The following is a 16,529-nucleotide window of genomic DNA, read 5'->3' on the forward strand; positions in this document are numbered from 1 at the left end:
TCCTGCAGCATTTTCTCTATATTGAGTGCAGAGCTATACTCATGCCACATTTAGATGTAGCAGGAAGAAAGACACCTCTGAGTCTGAAGCAGAAGACCAGAGGAGGAAAATAATGTTTGAAGTTACTTGTTTCTGTGGTCCTAAAGCTTTCTCTAGGCCTTATCTCCAACCACATCCATCTGTAGGAGGCCTTGCTAGTCTCTCAAAAGCCTCATAGCCAGTTGTTTGACCCATTTGCAGAGCTATTTGAGTTTCCAAAATAACTTGAGCAAGAGACCTTCATGCAGGAGTGCAGCTCCCGCGCAGGCTGCTGGGCCAGGGGAGGTACCCAAGGGGTCTGGCCGAGCACGGAGAGGGGCTGTGTGCCTGCACTGTCCTTCCTCCCCCATTCCCTCCTCTCTGCTGTGGTACTTGGCAGGGATTTGCAGTTCAGGCAAGTAGCAGAGAATCCAGGCTTTGCTATTGCTGCCTGACTTGGGCAGACACTGATTCTCTATGGATTTCTTTAGATTTAGGTATTACTGTAGCTTTCAGGAACATACACCCAAATAAACCCCTACCGCTAAACTCTTCCCCCATTTCAGAAACAAACCCAGACCACTGACATATACAGTGCACGTGGTCTGTCCGTGTCTCGAGCCCCACAGAAAAGTGCTGAAGACTAACGTCCTTAACGGAAATTGCTGGGAGCCCAGGGTCTCACAGACAGTCACCACCCCACCGAACCAGTGAAGTGGTTGATCCATTGGGATTTTCCTTTCTGAAGGCACACTCATATAGAAAAACCCTTCTGTGGGGCAGGGACCTGTTTCTTCCTCAAGCTATTTGCCCTCATAGCTACCTTTTTCTCTCCCGCAGCATCCTAGCAAGGGACTACTCGGCTACAGAGTTTCTGTAGCACCAGGTATCACGGTGGTTTGCGCTGTGATCTTAGGGATGGAGTTACAGGACTTTAAAGCCTGCCCGTGCACTGCCCCAGACGTCCCACACGCAGACCTTTATCATTTCCCCTTCCCAAACTCACAATCTCAAACAAGAAAAAAGTTTCACTTCCATTTCTTTTTAATTAGTATCTTGATGAATATACAAAAACAAAGAATCAAGGCAGCTGGCAAGTTGTCGGGACCTGAACCAGTACGCCTTAGGATGGGGCTTCACTTTAAAACACTCTGTACAGGAGCATATTTCACATGACACATGTAACTACTGAAGCGTTCACTGGGAAAGACACCAGATCAGACTGGGCCAAAGTAAACAACCTCTATTGAACTGAGTGAGAGCTGTAACTGCTGATGCAAGGACTGGATTTGGTTCAGTTAGCTCCTTGCTTGCATTTTTCACAAGTTACTCGTTGCCATTATTTGCCTTTTGCCCTGCCTGATCCGGGGATGTGGAAGGGCAAGCGCATGGGGGATGTGATCACATACATGCAGGTAGCTGGAGCAGGCAGCACGGTAATTTTGGGGGGTGGGACAGCCACTTTCACAAAGCCAGCTACAGCACAGGACCCCACATACTCTGCACAAGTTCTAACCCGTAGATGTGTGAAATCTTGTGTGAAGCACATAACAGGTGTTTGAAGGAGTCGCTTGTTAGCAAGTGGAGCTTTTCCTGGACTGGCACTTCTGAAGGTAGGAGCACATGCAGTAGTTTCATCAGCGACAGGAGGTAGGCTTGAATATAGGCAGCATATTTCTGAGGAGTGAGCTAGCCTTTTACTGGGCTCGACTAGCGACAGACTTTTTATCTGTGACATGTCTTTACTGCTGACACACTTAAACTCTTAGAGAATCTGCCTTATTCTAAGGCAAGGGGTGACAGAGATCAGGAACAGAAGTTGAACGATAAAACACATTAGAGAGGTCTGCAGTCCTCTCCCTTGCGGCATCCGCCTTTATTGGTCGCAGGGGGTTACAGATTTGCTCACATAGCCCTTGCTGGAGCCTTTAGTATTATGATTTACATTCAACCTAGTTTTAGAGATTTTGCTGGAGCAAGTGTATATGGACATTTTCCTTTCTGATGTCATCACAGAGCAAATCAGATCACTTCTTATCTTATGCTCCAAGGATTTCTTGCACAGCCAAAGCAAGATTGTGCCTCAGCCAGGAGGCGTTGAGGCTGCAGAACAAGGGACAAAGAAGGGACAAGAAGATTCTTTCCTGGAGTCTTCAGCTCTGTGTGTCAAGTTTTTGGAGGGGCAAATGTATATGTGTGGAGAGGTAGCGGAAAAACTTCAAATCTTCCATGGCACAAGGAGAATGGAGCAGGAGATGAACGAATGCAGCCCCACATGATGCTTCAGGACAGCGCTGAGGACACCGGGCAGTCAGTATTCAATTCTGCTCCAGTAGAACATGGTACCAAGGAGGATGCAGAACTGAAACAACAAGACTTCTAAGTTTCTCTGCTCCTCGTTTCCTTCTCCCCACCTCTCCCCCAGCCGTATTTAGTTCTACTCATAGGAGAGAGCAACATAAATTCTTGATAAGCCAAGTCTGTTGAGGCAGAGGAAGCTTAAAGCTTTTTATCTGCACAGAAGCTCCACAGTGAAGAAAGAAGCTGCGTGCAGCCATAACTATTTGACTGGATCACTCAGCTTGCTGGGGATTAGCTGTCACGAAGCTGCTGAACCCTGAGTACTTAAAATATTCATACAAAGTCTTTGAATTACAAACTGAATTATCTGTCACAATTACTGTTTAGATGATCCAGTCCCCTTCACAAACAAGCATCTGCAAGTTGTGTTTGCGGCATCGTATTGCTGCGATGGCAGCGGGCCGCAGCAGGGTGGAAGGACTTCTAGCTCCTCACCTGTGGAAGCCAGAATGGAGCACAACTTGTAAATGTAGCTGTTAGTGGAACAGGCTACAGGCAGGTTGGTGTCGAATGAATAACTATAATCTACAGAAATTTTAAATACACCGGTCCTGTCATCCACCCCCACCCAACTGGGTGTGGAACAGCGAGAAAAGAGAAGAACAAATAAAAGCAAACATGAAGTACTCACAGTCCAGCAGAGGATGGCAAAACCAAACCAGGCAACACCCCAGGCATGTGTGTTCATTGGCCCAGAAATTGTGTCGTAACAACCCTGTAAGACAACCGTGAACGAGTTGACACCATTCTGCAAGGCGACAAGCTTATCCAGCTCTGAGAGAGACTGAGGCAGTGTGCTCCTCTCCTCGTAAAGCTTGGGTAGCTCACAGGGTCTCAAGAAGGCAAGGCAGAGCTCCACTGCTGATTGACAGCTTGCAGACAGCCTACCTGCTCCTAGCTCCAGGTACAAAGCAGACCCATCTCAGACACTTCAAGGACAGTTTCCTGAGCCATCCACTTGCAGGGTGTACATATATAACTAAAGCACAGCCCACACAGAGCTGAACTCCAGAATCGAGAAGCTGCAGGCAAATTTGGAATCTTGAAGGCCTTCTAGAAATGCTTGGTAGGGCAGAAGCTGGTGATCCTGACCCAGCAGTCTGTTTGACTAGGACAAGCTAATCTACTCAAAAGTTCTACTTTGAGGGGTAGAATTGCCGACTTGCTTGCTCACATTGTATGCACTCGTCTTTGGGCTAAGTTTGATGTAGCTGCTGTCCATCTACGTGTTGGAGATGTCACTTCTTACCGGTGGAATTGGGAGAACTTTCTTAATAGTTCTTTCTCTACCAGGAAAGCCTTCATTACAACCTATCTTGTGTTCAGCAGCATGTCCAGGACTCTACAGGTATTGCTTCTCCTCCAGAAAGCTTTTAAACACCTGGAGCTTACCGTGGAGGAGGAAGGCTACTCACTGTTTCCTTCCCTTCCTGCAAGGTGCTTTTGACCAACACACGTTAACTAGAAAAAGCAGAGGGACTCTTACATTGCTGTTATAGTAGCCGGGGACTCCGAGCTTGCAGCCATCGAGGTTGACAGGAGAGCCTTGGGCATCCATGACGCAGCAGTTGTGCGGCCAAGGGAAGTCGGCATCGCTGTGCGTGCGGCGGAAGGCGGAGGTGTACTCCTGCCAGTCGGAGGGACCCCGCACCCCACAGCACTGGTTCTGTGGGGCGAGAGAAGGGGAGGGTCTCTGTGGGGCCAGGTCACAGCCCTGCACCCCGCTGGACCCTGCACATGGCTGGTTAGGCATTAACCAGAGATTTATGGGGGAGATTTTTGAAGTGCCTGCCTTTGACAGCCTGCCGTCTGATAAATGAGCAAATGAGGGAGTGCGGCACAACTTTCTCCAAGGTTCAAGGCAGATGCCGTCCTCTTGGTTACTGAGAGGCCCCAAGGAGGACTTGAAATTCCAAGGCTGCAGAGCATTTAGTAATTAGTGAGAGTTTCCAGTGTTTTTATTACCTGAAGCATGAGTCTATCCCATGTCTTTGTGACCCCCTCAGTCATCCATTTGTCATTGTTATTGTCTGTGTCTGACTTCTGATACCTCTCCAGCATTTGCTTCAGGAAGAGATTCGGAGTGAGCTACAGAAAAAAAACCAAAAACCAAAACAAATCAGATAAGAATGTAGGAACTATGTAAATAAGTGGTCAAGTAAAGCAAATACATGGTTATTGGGGATGGGTTTGTTTGCTTGCTTCAGTGTCCTGCTGGAGAACAGGAATGCTGCTTCTCCACCTGTTTTACACACAGGAGAATAAAGAGCAGGATTTGAGAGGCAGGAGCAACGAGGACGTCGATCTTGAGCACGACCCTTAAGCAGGCTCTGCCAGATGTCAGATCACAGGAGACGTGCAGAAAAGCTTGGGGTTACATTTGAGATGTTGCTTGGAACAAAAGCACCACGAGTAATTTCTCTCCCTACCAATATCTCCAATATAACCCACATAATCTTTCCCTCATTAGTAACACCGCCTGGGGCAATGCTGAAGATTTGTCTTCTGCATGTATGATAGATTAATCAGTCTGTAGCTGAACGACTAAACACTGTACTGATGATTCAGCTAACCCACACTATTATTTCCTTAACTACAAGGTTGTAAACAATTTAAAATGTCAAAATTAACAAAACTATGTTAAAAACAACAAAGTTATTTCTTTGACCACACTTTCCTTGTGGGGTCCTTTTCTAAGTCAGGAGTGGCCCTTTGAGTTTACACTGTACCACCACCCAGGTCATTTACTCCACGGAACAGGACCACTGTGTGCCCTAGAACTGCAAATTTCCCAGTACGGCTGCAAGAATACGTGAGGAAAAATACTCACAAAGTCTCGGTGAGTTGCTGCTGTGATGCAAGAAGCCATTTCAAATGCATAAGTGATCAGCATCAGAATAATATACTGTGGGAGGGAGACAGCAGAGTTACACCTTGGAGTAACAGTTGAGCAGGTTTTTTAAGATTAAGCCTGAAAGCCTGCTCAAGGCAAAGAAGGCCAGGCTATCCTTGTCTCCTTAGACCTCTCAATGCCCCTAAACATTCATGTAGCCCTTCCCCATCCTTGTTTCAGTTTGCAATCTGCTTTCTTGAAGGTGACTGGAATTCTTCTCCACCTCACAGAAAAGATTTCATCAGAACCTCGTGGCATTAATACCACCCTGCCTCTAAGGAAAATATTTTGCCTGATATGTCCTAGAATAGCACTTGCCCTTTTCTTTTTTGCGTGTCATTGGCAACTTATGCTTGTGCCATGTCTCCTCCTTCCTCTTCCACTTGCCAGCAATAAACTTTTCAGCAAGAAGCTGTTCAGTCCTAGCAGGACAGCTTGTACTTTTGGGGAAACAGAAGGTACAATTCAGGGTGTCTTTCAGACCCTTCCGATTTTGCCTTGTTGGATTTCCTCAGCACTCCTACTTTGTAAGGAAAGATCCTTCATGTAAGCAGATCCTGAGGACCACCTCTCATAGTCTGTATCTCTGTTTCTCTTCCCTTCTCAGCACAATCCCTTTAACATTTTCCATATTCCCTTTGGAGTTCTCATGTCTCTCTTTCTCCTCCCACATTTTATCATGTTCTTAGATTCAAGGCATTTGTTTTCCTCTTACCTCAGCTTCTGCCCCTTGTATACTCTCTTATCTCCTCTACCACAGCCTTGGGTTTCAGCCAGGACACCAAAATTCAGTTGAGGGAGTTCTCTTCCCTCAGTTATTTGCTGGCAAACTCCCTGGCACAAGAGTTCAGATCTCTAAGTGTCTATTGTTTAAAACAGACACCCTGCCACCCGACGTTAATCCAAGAGGGAGCCGATTCTAGAGTTTTCGGCTCTACCCTTCGGTAATGCAATTAAGTTTTGCCACTGCCAATAAAGAACTAAGTAAGGAATTGTGCAGAGATTTGTTCACATCCTAACATTGTCCTTGGCTTAGCCAAAGCTCTCTATCCCCACCCCTGTAATTTCTGCCTGCTGACGTCTAACGTTCTCCATTGCACCCCTATTTGGCATACTAACACGTACTGATGCTTTGTACAGATGTCATTACTTATCAGCTCCTAAACTGAATGGTATATGGCTGCTGAAAGGCAGTAAGGGGTGGGCCGAAACAAGGATCTAAACCACATCCCAGCTCCACCTGATTGCACAAGTGCTTCTGCATGGCTTCAGGGCAAGGGCAAGGGCAAGCCAGTCCGCTTAAAATTCCATTGTGGCTATCACTGTTAATTCCCTTAACCTGGTTCAGGAGCTTTTCATGCATGTGTCCTCATGGGAGTCACCTTGTGGGACACCACAGCCATGAATGAGAAGAGCCTTTGGCTCCTTATCACTAATAAAAGCTGTCTTTGCTCAGTGGGTTGTTACCAAAGTGAGCAGGGAAACTGAGGCAACATTTTTTTCAACCTGGCTGCAATAGGTAGGCAAACTTTGCCATACTTACCACCAGCAGCAAGGTCCTGCTGGGCTTAATGACTCCAACGATACCAAGGATAGACAGCCCGAAGAGTGCAAAGCCAACAAAGATGCCAATCCAGGCAGCAGCATAGATGTCATCATTTTCTGTGGCTTCCAGCAGAGGGTAGAGACCATGGGGATCTGACACAAAGAAGATGCACTCTGCTGTCAGGGCAATGCCACACATCTGGGAAATGCAAGTTCAGGAAATCCATTAGATCAAGCTTCTCCAAAGAAACAGCAGAGACAGGAAAAGATGGAGATTGCTTTCCTTTGGTTCAACTTCCTGCCAAACAGGAGCTACTCAACTCCTCTGCCCAACTCACCATCCTCTGTGTTGTGCCTTCACAGAAGAACTGCAGGCAAATCTCACCCAGCCTAGACCTAAGAGGTCAGGCCTAGGACTTGAGGATGTTGTTAACCTTTCCCTTCACTATATGGAGGGAGGTGGTTGGAATGATGTTGATCAGCAGCAAGGGCTCTTCCTCCAGAACTCATGTTGGCCTTGTGGATCAACCCCTGCTGCCCCTTGCTGTCCCCTCCCCACCCAACGAGTCAGCCAGCACATCTCTCCTTTACCCCTCCTCTCTCTTGCTGGTTTATTTACGTGTCGATTCCACACATGAAGAGGGATTTCATGGCTAGGAACTGCTGTATTAAGAAGTGTCATACTGGAAGGAAGCCTCCACCCATACTTCTCCCACTTCACTTACCCCAATAACCACATTCCCAAAGACTAATAGGCCCTGCAAGATGCGTATGCCATCATCACTTTTTGCCATCTTTAATTCTTCATGCAACCTGGGAAAAACCAAAGACAGTCTTCGGTTAGACCAGTACAATAGGCTTCACTCAGAAATAGAAATTATCCCTGAGGAGGATAGACAAAACCTGCCAGCCTGTCTGTACACTTTCCCACCCCTTCCTTCATAGTAGTTTCAGAGGAGAATGGGAACTCAAACTCTCCCTGATACTTGGAGGTACAGAAGGCTGGGACCACTCTGGGCACAGCCAGTGTCTGTTGCTCCCTTTTGAGTTGGGTTTTCATCATCACAACAGCATCCATGCAAACCTCAGCTCATGGTGTTGCATTTCCACCTGGCTAGAAACAGCATTTATGACTGGATGGACAGGGGACAAGTTCAGTACCCTCACCTTGCTCTTCTTCCAAAAGAGCCAGCTTTACCCCAGGATCTGCCATCCAGCCTGCTGGCTCTTTCATGTTGGCCAGCACTAGCATTAGACTGAACTGGCAACCACGGCACTTCAGCCATGTCCAGCACAGACCTACGGTGCACGGCTCGGCAGCACCTTGCTAAGGGCAGCCCCATCTCCCACCCATGCCGGGAACTGAAGCTGGGCCCCCATTCCCAGCCAGGTGTGAGGGAGGGAAGGAGCAGCTCAGGCTGCAGCTGGCTCACAGGAGCCAGGCCAAGCAGCATTCCCACCAAACTCCTGAGCGCACTATATCCTGCAGGCTGGGGCCACGCGCCCTGTGTTGAATTCATCCTCTTCCAGAAAGGGTGGCATAAAGGCACTAGGCAGAGGTGTGAGACCTCTTGGAGAAACAAGCCCAGACGCTAGCGCCAAGCAAGTCCTTTGTTCAAAGGGACAAAGCACATGTGTGCGTAGAGAGGGAGAGGGAAGAAAAACCCAACCCTGAGACAGCTGCATTTGCCGTATGGTTAAGAAAATGTAAGTTGTGAAAGAAAGGCTCTAGTGGACCCACCTGGAGCAGACAACAGGAAAAGCAGCCTGAACACCTCTCTTCTGCCAGAGCACCAGCACTAGTGCCTGCTCTTGCTGACGTTACTGACTCTGGGATTCTTCAAAGCAGCTGTTGGAAAATGAGCAGACACAGCTGTCAATGAAGGGGAGTTTCTTGAGGAACAGCTCATTGTGGGACCTCTCTGACAATGCCACCCTCAGCCTCCTTAGCAGCTGCCCTTTTAGGGGAGGCAGGGCTTCCAACAGTCACAAAGGGAAAACCAGAATTTTCTACCAACCTTCCTGCAGTGGTTCGAGGGCTGGGCATGGAGAGCTCTCCAGTGCTCTCACCGTTATATCAGCAGCAGAGCACATAAATATTTTCCCATGACAGCATGAGTGGGGATGTCCATTATTTCCAAGGTGAGAAGCCATTTTTATTCCCAGCCAGGTGTTTGGAGGCCAGCCTGATACACCTGAAGCTGTATGGCTCTGTGTTTGAAAATGGCAGGCTCATGAGGTCATCCTGAAGCTCTGTCCCTGCTAAACTTGTTGACTAGCCAGCATGTCCAAGGGGCCACATGAAACTGCCTTGGAGGTCCAGTCTGGGTCTGGACAATGTTTGGCCATGTGGTTTACAATACAACTGGGCAGGTCTGCCAGACCTGAGACAGACACTGGTCCTCTACTCATCTGAAAGCTGGAGAGACCACTGCCTGGCTCATGGATCTCTGAGCTGCAAACTCCAGAGATTTTCAAGAAGCCTTTAGTTATTGCCATCTAAGAGACATCGCAAGTCAGGGAGCAACCCAAAAAGCAAGGAAATCTTCTCTGCTCCGATGCAGGTATGTGAACTCTGACTACTACACGGAAAAGCAGGTCTGCTCCAGGTGCCACATAGCAGGGTGGAGTGTGCCATGTGGCTAGCACGACAGATCACACAAAGTGTGATTAATGAAGTCACAGCCCTTTTATTAACATTGCAGGAACAGCTTCTTCCCTTTCTCTCCTGCAGACCCCCCTGCAGTGTAACAACCGCACTTGCACCCTGTATGTGAGCAGTCCACCCAGCGCACGCGCTTGCCTCCCCACAAGCTGGCTTTCATCTCCTCCCTGGCAGGCAAGACTTGGCTCACTTTTCCCTCTCCTTAGGCAGGTGTTAGTCATGCCAGTCCAACAAAGCAATCCTCTGCTCCTGGGGCAAGCCTGTCTCCTGGGCTACTGTAGCTGGGATGAAAGCTGGACGTGGTCTCTTGCTCGAGAGTGGCAAGCTTCTATGCAGCTTAAGGGTCTCCAGTACCTTATTTAAGTCCAATGGGGTTGCAGGGCAAGGGAAAGCAGAAACTGGGAAGAGGAAAAGGGAAGGAAGATCCTTTACTGTAGACCTAAATATGAACCCTCTAATGATGCTGCCACATTAATATGAGTTCTCCCTCTGCCTCCAAGTGATTGGCATCAAAGGAGTCAGGTTCTTGGTGTCCACTTCTTCCCCCTGTGCCACCCATGGCAACCCTTTGTCTGGCCCCTTCTCCGTTGTAGAGGGTCTAGTATCAGCATCACAGATGGAAGACTGGGGAGGTGCTCCAAGGCTGTGACAACAGCCGGGCAGCTGGAGGGCTGACCCTCCAACACGCCCCAGGGGAGAAGCTGCAGGAGATCCGGGGCTTTCCACCCGCTGCCTGCTCCTCACGCCTCACAGGTAAGCTGTGTTAAGCAAGAGCATCTTGCACGGCACTTGGCACAGGTGCAAGACTACAGGGGCATGAGGCAAACCTTGGCTGGCTCGCCCAAGGCAAGCTGCACACATGCATGACTCAGCCACCCTGGGGTGTGACACTGGGAGGCAGTCCTCCTCCCAGCCCCCCCCACCCCCCCCTCCCCGAGAGACAGGGCCAGCACCTCCTGCCTGAGGACACAAATCCGTTTGGCAGTAGAGGAAGCTTCTTTGCTTAAGATTAGTTTTATGACCCAAATACAGTTTCCTGGGGCTTCAGGGAAATTCCTGAGGAAACTGGAGCTTCAGCTGCACCATTATCCTAAATCTCCACACAAGAAGGCAGCTGGGTGCTGGGATTTCAGCCTTGAACTTGCATGGACCTGCTGCTCCTCAGCCCATCCTGAGCACCTTGCAATGTAGCCGTGACCTGTCTAGGTCCCAGATATTCAGTTATCACTACCACAGACTGCTACATGCTCCAAGAAGCTTTGGAAAGCCATCTTGTTGCTCCCACTGTACCACAAAAACCTACGTCGCTCCTGAAGCACATCCTTCTTCCTCACACCCTGGTCACAACTCAGACTGCAACTTCTGCCCTCTTGTCTCTCCTCACACCCCCCAAACACCCCAGACACTCATGGGGGTCCAGCTGAGCCTGGCAGAGCCCAGGAGGAGTGGTAGCCTGCCTCCCCCTGTTCCTCCACAAGTTGTAGACAGATCTGTTATTTCCATGCCTTTGGAGCTTTCTTGGCCTCTCCTCCTTTCCTCTACTCACAGTGGCTCTGTGAGACCTGCAGCATAACTGTGGGAGCCAAAAAGGAAGCTGCTTTCTGCAGACACCAGTTTCTGAGCTCTTATTTTAGGTGACAACTCCATGCTGGCTTCCAAAGGATGCCCTGCTCACAGCAGGTCCTGGACTGAGGCAGGATTCAGCCTGTGTTGTGCATCCCTCACGCAGTCTGGGCTGACCCTGCGTGTGGGTCTTTCGAAGCCTCCACACCCTCCGTCTATAGTTTGGGACAGGATTCCAGTAGCCGTACACATGAATGTCCCCTGGTTAGCCTAGTCCTACTCCATCTCTAGCCAAAAATGTCCATGGGTAAGAACTAGTTTGGCATTGCCCCACGCAGACGTGGGTTACAACTTCATTGCTTTGCGTTTTGTGCCACTCGTTATGGTAGAGTCACAGCACTGTGACCAAGGGATGTCCCAATCCATGTAAAGCAATATAGGATCAAACAAGACGAGGCTTCGAAGTTTTAGCCCCTTTAGTAATATATATTATTATTTTATATTTTATATATATATAATATATATAAAAATACATATTTATGTATATGTAATATAAATATTACTCATGAGCATCATTTGTTTCTGCACCTTGCTCTTGGAATCTCTTGGTGCGGTGGTGGGACTTAGAGGGGCGTCACCTCACCCCTCGCTGCCCTTTTTGCTTACAGCAGGCACGGACAAGGGACACATTTGTATTTTACTCATGGGCTCCGCATGCCGTGGCTGAAGGGCTGCGGGCCACTCAAGCGCAACTAAACAAACCCAACCATTCAACGGCAGAAACCTGGTCCTTGCCCGCAGCCGCCTCTGTTGCAGAAGCCCGGACACCGCACCTGCTGCCCTGGCGCTCGCCCTGCCCGGCCGGGAGCGTGTCCCTGCAGGCAGGAGCCAGGTGCCTGGGCTAGGCTGGGGCGCTGGCGGAGGGAGGCCAGTGGGTTGGAACCGTGGCCGGAGATGTCCTGCCAGTGCCGGTGCCGTGGGAAGCCTCCGTGAGCCACGTCCTGACCTGCTGGAGGATGTGATGCATGGAGGCTTGAGGGGCCTGACAGCAATAAACGTTTTTTTTTTTTTTTTCCTTTTCCCCAATTGATTTTAGCTGAAAACTCAACCCCTAAGAGGCTTAAAAAGAAGGTACCTTCCAAGTTCTCGGGACAACTTCCATTATACAGTTTTTAACAGATGCAATTAAATGTGCTATTGCTGAGTTGCTCAGACTCTGCTGGAAGAAGCCAAATGGTTTACAGGCATCAATTCATTATTCGTTTACTTATTTTAAAGCAAACACCTCCTGTGCACACAAACCCACACACTCCTCCTGCCCTGCCGGACTTTCCCCATCCCTCCACCTGCCCCCAAATGCCGCTGACAGAGAACAGCTTGTGTGCCAGGAGGCAACGCTCAGAAAAAGGAAGAGCCAGCCAGTTGTTTTGTGCTACCAGGGGAGAAAAATCAAGCAAAAACAAAGCTCAGCATCAAGCAGGGGTCAGAGACTAATTAAGTTTCCTTTTGAGAGAGATTGCTATGAAATGAAGCCTGTGTGAACAGTGGAGTAGCTGGTAAATCATCATCAAGCATAATTACCTCGGAAATAGAGCTGGGAGGTAGGCTTTTCCTCTCTCCCTCATTAGTTCAGCACAGCCAAAACAAGAGTTGTGGTGTGGTTTTTTTTTTTCTATTTTCATAAGTGAGGGGGAATTACAGGATTCATCTTCCTCTGCAACGATTTTTCTTTTTTTTTTTTTTTACACCCTGATATATTTGCAACAGATTTAATTTGCCCATTCCCTCCTCCCCAGTCTTTAGGAGAAAAAATATGAAACAAATTAAAACAGCCATAGAGAAGACACAGCCTGAGGTAAGAAAAATGAAATACTTAATAATCTTCTGCAGTTAACCTTATCCAGGTAGCACATTCCCACACACCAAACACAGCCCAGAGACTAAAATATATTAAAAAAAACCACATTAAACATAAAAACATCTTTTTCTCCTAACAAATACTTCTCACTCACACGCCTCATGAAGAGGAAGATGATGACCAAAGCAAGGCACTCACCCTCCCTTCTCGTGATGCTTCCCAGCAGAAATCCTGACCCACCTGCCAAGGCGAAAAAGCCCCTTTCTCCCACCTGGGCTGGGCTTTAAAGGGCCCAGGTTCCTGAGGAAGGTGCTGTGTGATTGGTAGGGTGCCCATCACATGGGGAAAACTTTTTTTTCTAGCCAAACCTGTTCCCTCGTCCTCCCGGGACCGGAGGGTGTCTCTGTGATTCTTAGATCGTATCGGAATGCCGTTGTGCAGAAAACACAAAGCTTTAAAGAATTTCTACTATTATGCTCTCGAAAGGGTGGATGAGTGACTCACTCATACGAAATACTTGAACTTTAAAGAGGATGGGCTTGTTGGATGGTTGTAAATTTAAATATTAGGATAGCTGGACGGCTGTTTGAGGGTGAGTATAAGAAGAATGTATTGACTAGAAAAAGAGAGTAAATTAATTCCAATGTCTTCATTTAATTATATTGCATGGGGAAAACCCAGTGGTTTGGGTTGGATCCATTTTAATTTTATTTAGCTTGGGATTTTTTTTGGAGACAGGAGCGTAGATGTTGGCTACTCTCCAAGACACTGTGGATGACATGGAAAGTGGGGAGACTTTCCTTGGGCCCTTTAGATTTTTAACACATTCAGTCTTATTAAGACTGAGTGAAGTCAAGAACACACATATATCCATTGGCCTGTGATGAACTGAGAGGAACTGAGGCTGAGGAGGAGAGCAGAAGAGGAATGTCTCTCACCTTTCTCTCCTTTACCCATTCCAAGTACAGCCCAAAAGTCATGTTTTCAGTTAATGGAGCCTCAAGCACATCACTAGCAAAAGCACAGGTGCTTGTGCTTGGTGTTCTACATCTGCTGGTGCAAAGAAAAGCCAAAGGAATAATGAATGGGCTTGGGAAGGGTGGTAAGACAGAGATGGTTTTAGAGCCCTTCACAAGTCAAAAGTCAACATCAACAGAATATATATATATATATAAATCTCCTTGCTAGCCATCTCTGCAAATATCTTGTGGGAGATTAGTGAAAACTGCAATAGCTCTATCATTTTATGGATCCCCTTGGTACTTGGTACTTGGTACTGAACAGAGATCCAGCTCTCCCATGAGATCCCCATGAGATCTCACCCTGAGGCAAGGAGAGTGCTTTTGGCATTTTGGCCTATTGCACAGTGATAAGCAAAATAAGACCCAGCCATTGCAGCCAGCCTGATCTAGGAGACCAGGACAAGAAATTTGTCACTTGGGTGCTCAAGAGTAGGGGTTCAGATTTGTCTAGACCTAAATAACTCAGACCTGCTTGCCTGGTATTTGTGCTGCCTACAACACGTGAAGACTATTCTGGTACAGTCGCCACCCTATCTTTCAGCAGCGCTGGGGTACCAAACCTTCCACGCCAGCTGGTATGCTGGTTTCTGGGGAGGTGGGCTCCCATCATCACTGCTGGACATTGAGAGCAGCCAGCAGGGTGATAAGCAGCATGCCTGAGCATCACAGCCTGGCTGGTTATGGGGCAGCACCTACACACAAGGCTGCCATGGTAAGACACTCCACCACTTCTCAGCGGGGAGGAGAAAAGAGGCATGTTGTTTTGGGAAAAGAAGATGAGGAAAGAGGAGAGAGGGAAAGGGGAGCTGGCAGCGAAGTCTGTAGTCTTGCTGGTCACCAGCACTGAGAGCAGCTGCTGGGAGAGAGCCCTGGTGGTGCTGAGCTCTTGCTGCTCCATAGCCCTGCCTGGGAAGCTGCAAAAGGGTGTTGGCCTGAATCCTTGTTTGGGCTAGAAGACGGGTAAGGCTGGGAGGGTGGTGGTCAGTCCTGAGCTGCCATCACCCTTTGACTGCTCACAGCCTATTGTTAATCTGGTTTAGTGGGTAGCAATTTTTTTGGTGGTATCTGGAGAGAAAATTGGTATCGGGAAGGAGAGAGTTGGGATGGGGGGTTTGTTTGTTTGCACTTTTTTTGGTGTGTGTTCATGAGGTCAGACTATAAGTTTGCATGAATGTGTGTGCAGAGCAGAGGGTCAGACAGAGACTTTACCTGAGCAAGGGAGTGCAGTGAGGCTGACAAACCTTGTGGTGGGGAGCCCAGGTGCCACCATAGGTACTTCCAGCGTGGTGCCTGCAGCTGCTGTAACCTCCCCTGCAGGTCTGCATCTGCGCTAGTTTACCTCAGATGAGCATAGGCCAACACCTCTACAGAGCCAGACCAGACATTTGTGCAAACTCTTGCACTTACAAAAGCTACAGACTCATCAGTGCACACACCTCCTCACAGAGCCATATGCATACATACAAATCCATATGGACATGGATTTTCCTCACGTGTATCCAGACTTAGGTCCACATACGTGCAGACTGCTGTTGTGTGGGGCTTGAAGGCAAAGTGTTGGCTTGGGAGTGAAAACACACTGTAATTTGGGGTTTCACCTGGAGGGACAGTCACATGCTGAGAACACAGCCCGGTCCATTTTCAGATGGAGGTGGAAAATAGAATTTCTCAGAAGACCTGTCACTTGACTATAGCAACGTGCTCTATGGGTGACAGGGCAATGTGAGAACACATCTGTCACAAAGTATGCTGTGTTTTTTCAAAATTGGCATGGTGGAGATGCTGCAGGATGCCCAGAGTGAGCACAAAGATGCTGAAAAGGGCTGATGAGATGCTGTGGGTAATTCCTTGTGGGCTGGCCCTGCTTTTAATCTCTAAGAATACTTTTTCACCTTCCTGCATCCTTTGAATTTCTTTTCTTCATAGCACAGAAATAATGATTTAAGAATGAAAGAACGTGAGAGGGAGGAATTAGGGATGGAGATAGCACACAGGGAGGAAAAGGAGGTTATGGCTAAAGCAGCAGGGTCCCAAGAGTAATTTCTGTGACTGCCTCATGCCAGCATCACAAAGGAGCCACTCCAGTCCATGAACAGGAGACTCGTAACTGCATTTGTGATGTGTTATGGGAAGATCAGAGCTCACGGTGATGAGGGCTTAGGAAATCCCACATCCCTAGCAGTGTGGCTGCAGCACTGGCCAAGGCCATGCACCTGTGCCCAGGTTCAGCTTGACGCACGCCATCTGTCCCAGTGAGGAGCACTTCTTTGGTGGTCGCCTCTCCAGCCCACAGCAGTGGTGGCAGTGCTGCCGGGGGTGAAGCTGAGCATCCCTGCTGCAGCATGCTGCAAAGGTGCCGCCGGGGAGCGGAGGGGCTGCTTCCCGGGAGGGCTGCAAACAGCTGCTTCCCAGCCTGCAGTTCCACCTTCCTTCTCTCGGTCAGATTTGGGTTTGAGGCTCGTGCCTGTCGCCCAAGCCCTCCGTGTGCCGTGGCCGGGAGCCAGGTCCTCCCCAGGGAAGGGAATTCCTCACGGCTGCCTCCTCTCCCGTCTCGGTGCATCTGCGCGGGGCGGGGGGCCAGGATGCGGGCTGTGGGGGACAGAT

At 48.7% G+C, this 16,529-nt stretch overlaps 1 protein-coding gene across 1 annotated transcript; it reads right to left on the reverse strand.

The window, feature by feature from the left end:
• Positions 1-1,676: 1,676 nt before the first annotated feature.
• UPK1B (uroplakin 1B) lies at positions 1,677-13,162 on the reverse strand. Its single transcript, XM_005433335.4, has 9 exons — positions 13,102-13,162; positions 8,559-8,666; positions 7,543-7,630; positions 6,816-7,016; positions 5,210-5,284; positions 4,345-4,467; positions 3,866-4,045; positions 3,011-3,094; positions 1,677-2,380 (listed from the first exon to the last, which is right to left on the reverse strand). The coding sequence occupies exons 3-9, from the start codon at positions 7,609-7,611 to the stop codon at positions 2,330-2,332; spliced, it is 783 nt and encodes a 260-aa protein (XP_005433392.2). The 5' UTR covers positions 7,612-7,630; positions 8,559-8,666; positions 13,102-13,162; the 3' UTR covers positions 1,677-2,329.
• Between the last annotated feature and the right edge of the window lie 3,367 nt (positions 13,163-16,529).

The sequence above is a fragment of the Falco cherrug genome, chromosome 5 (genome assembly GCF_023634085.1).
Source record: "Falco cherrug isolate bFalChe1 chromosome 5, bFalChe1.pri, whole genome shotgun sequence".
NCBI lineage: Eukaryota > Metazoa > Chordata > Aves > Falconiformes > Falconidae > Falco > Falco cherrug.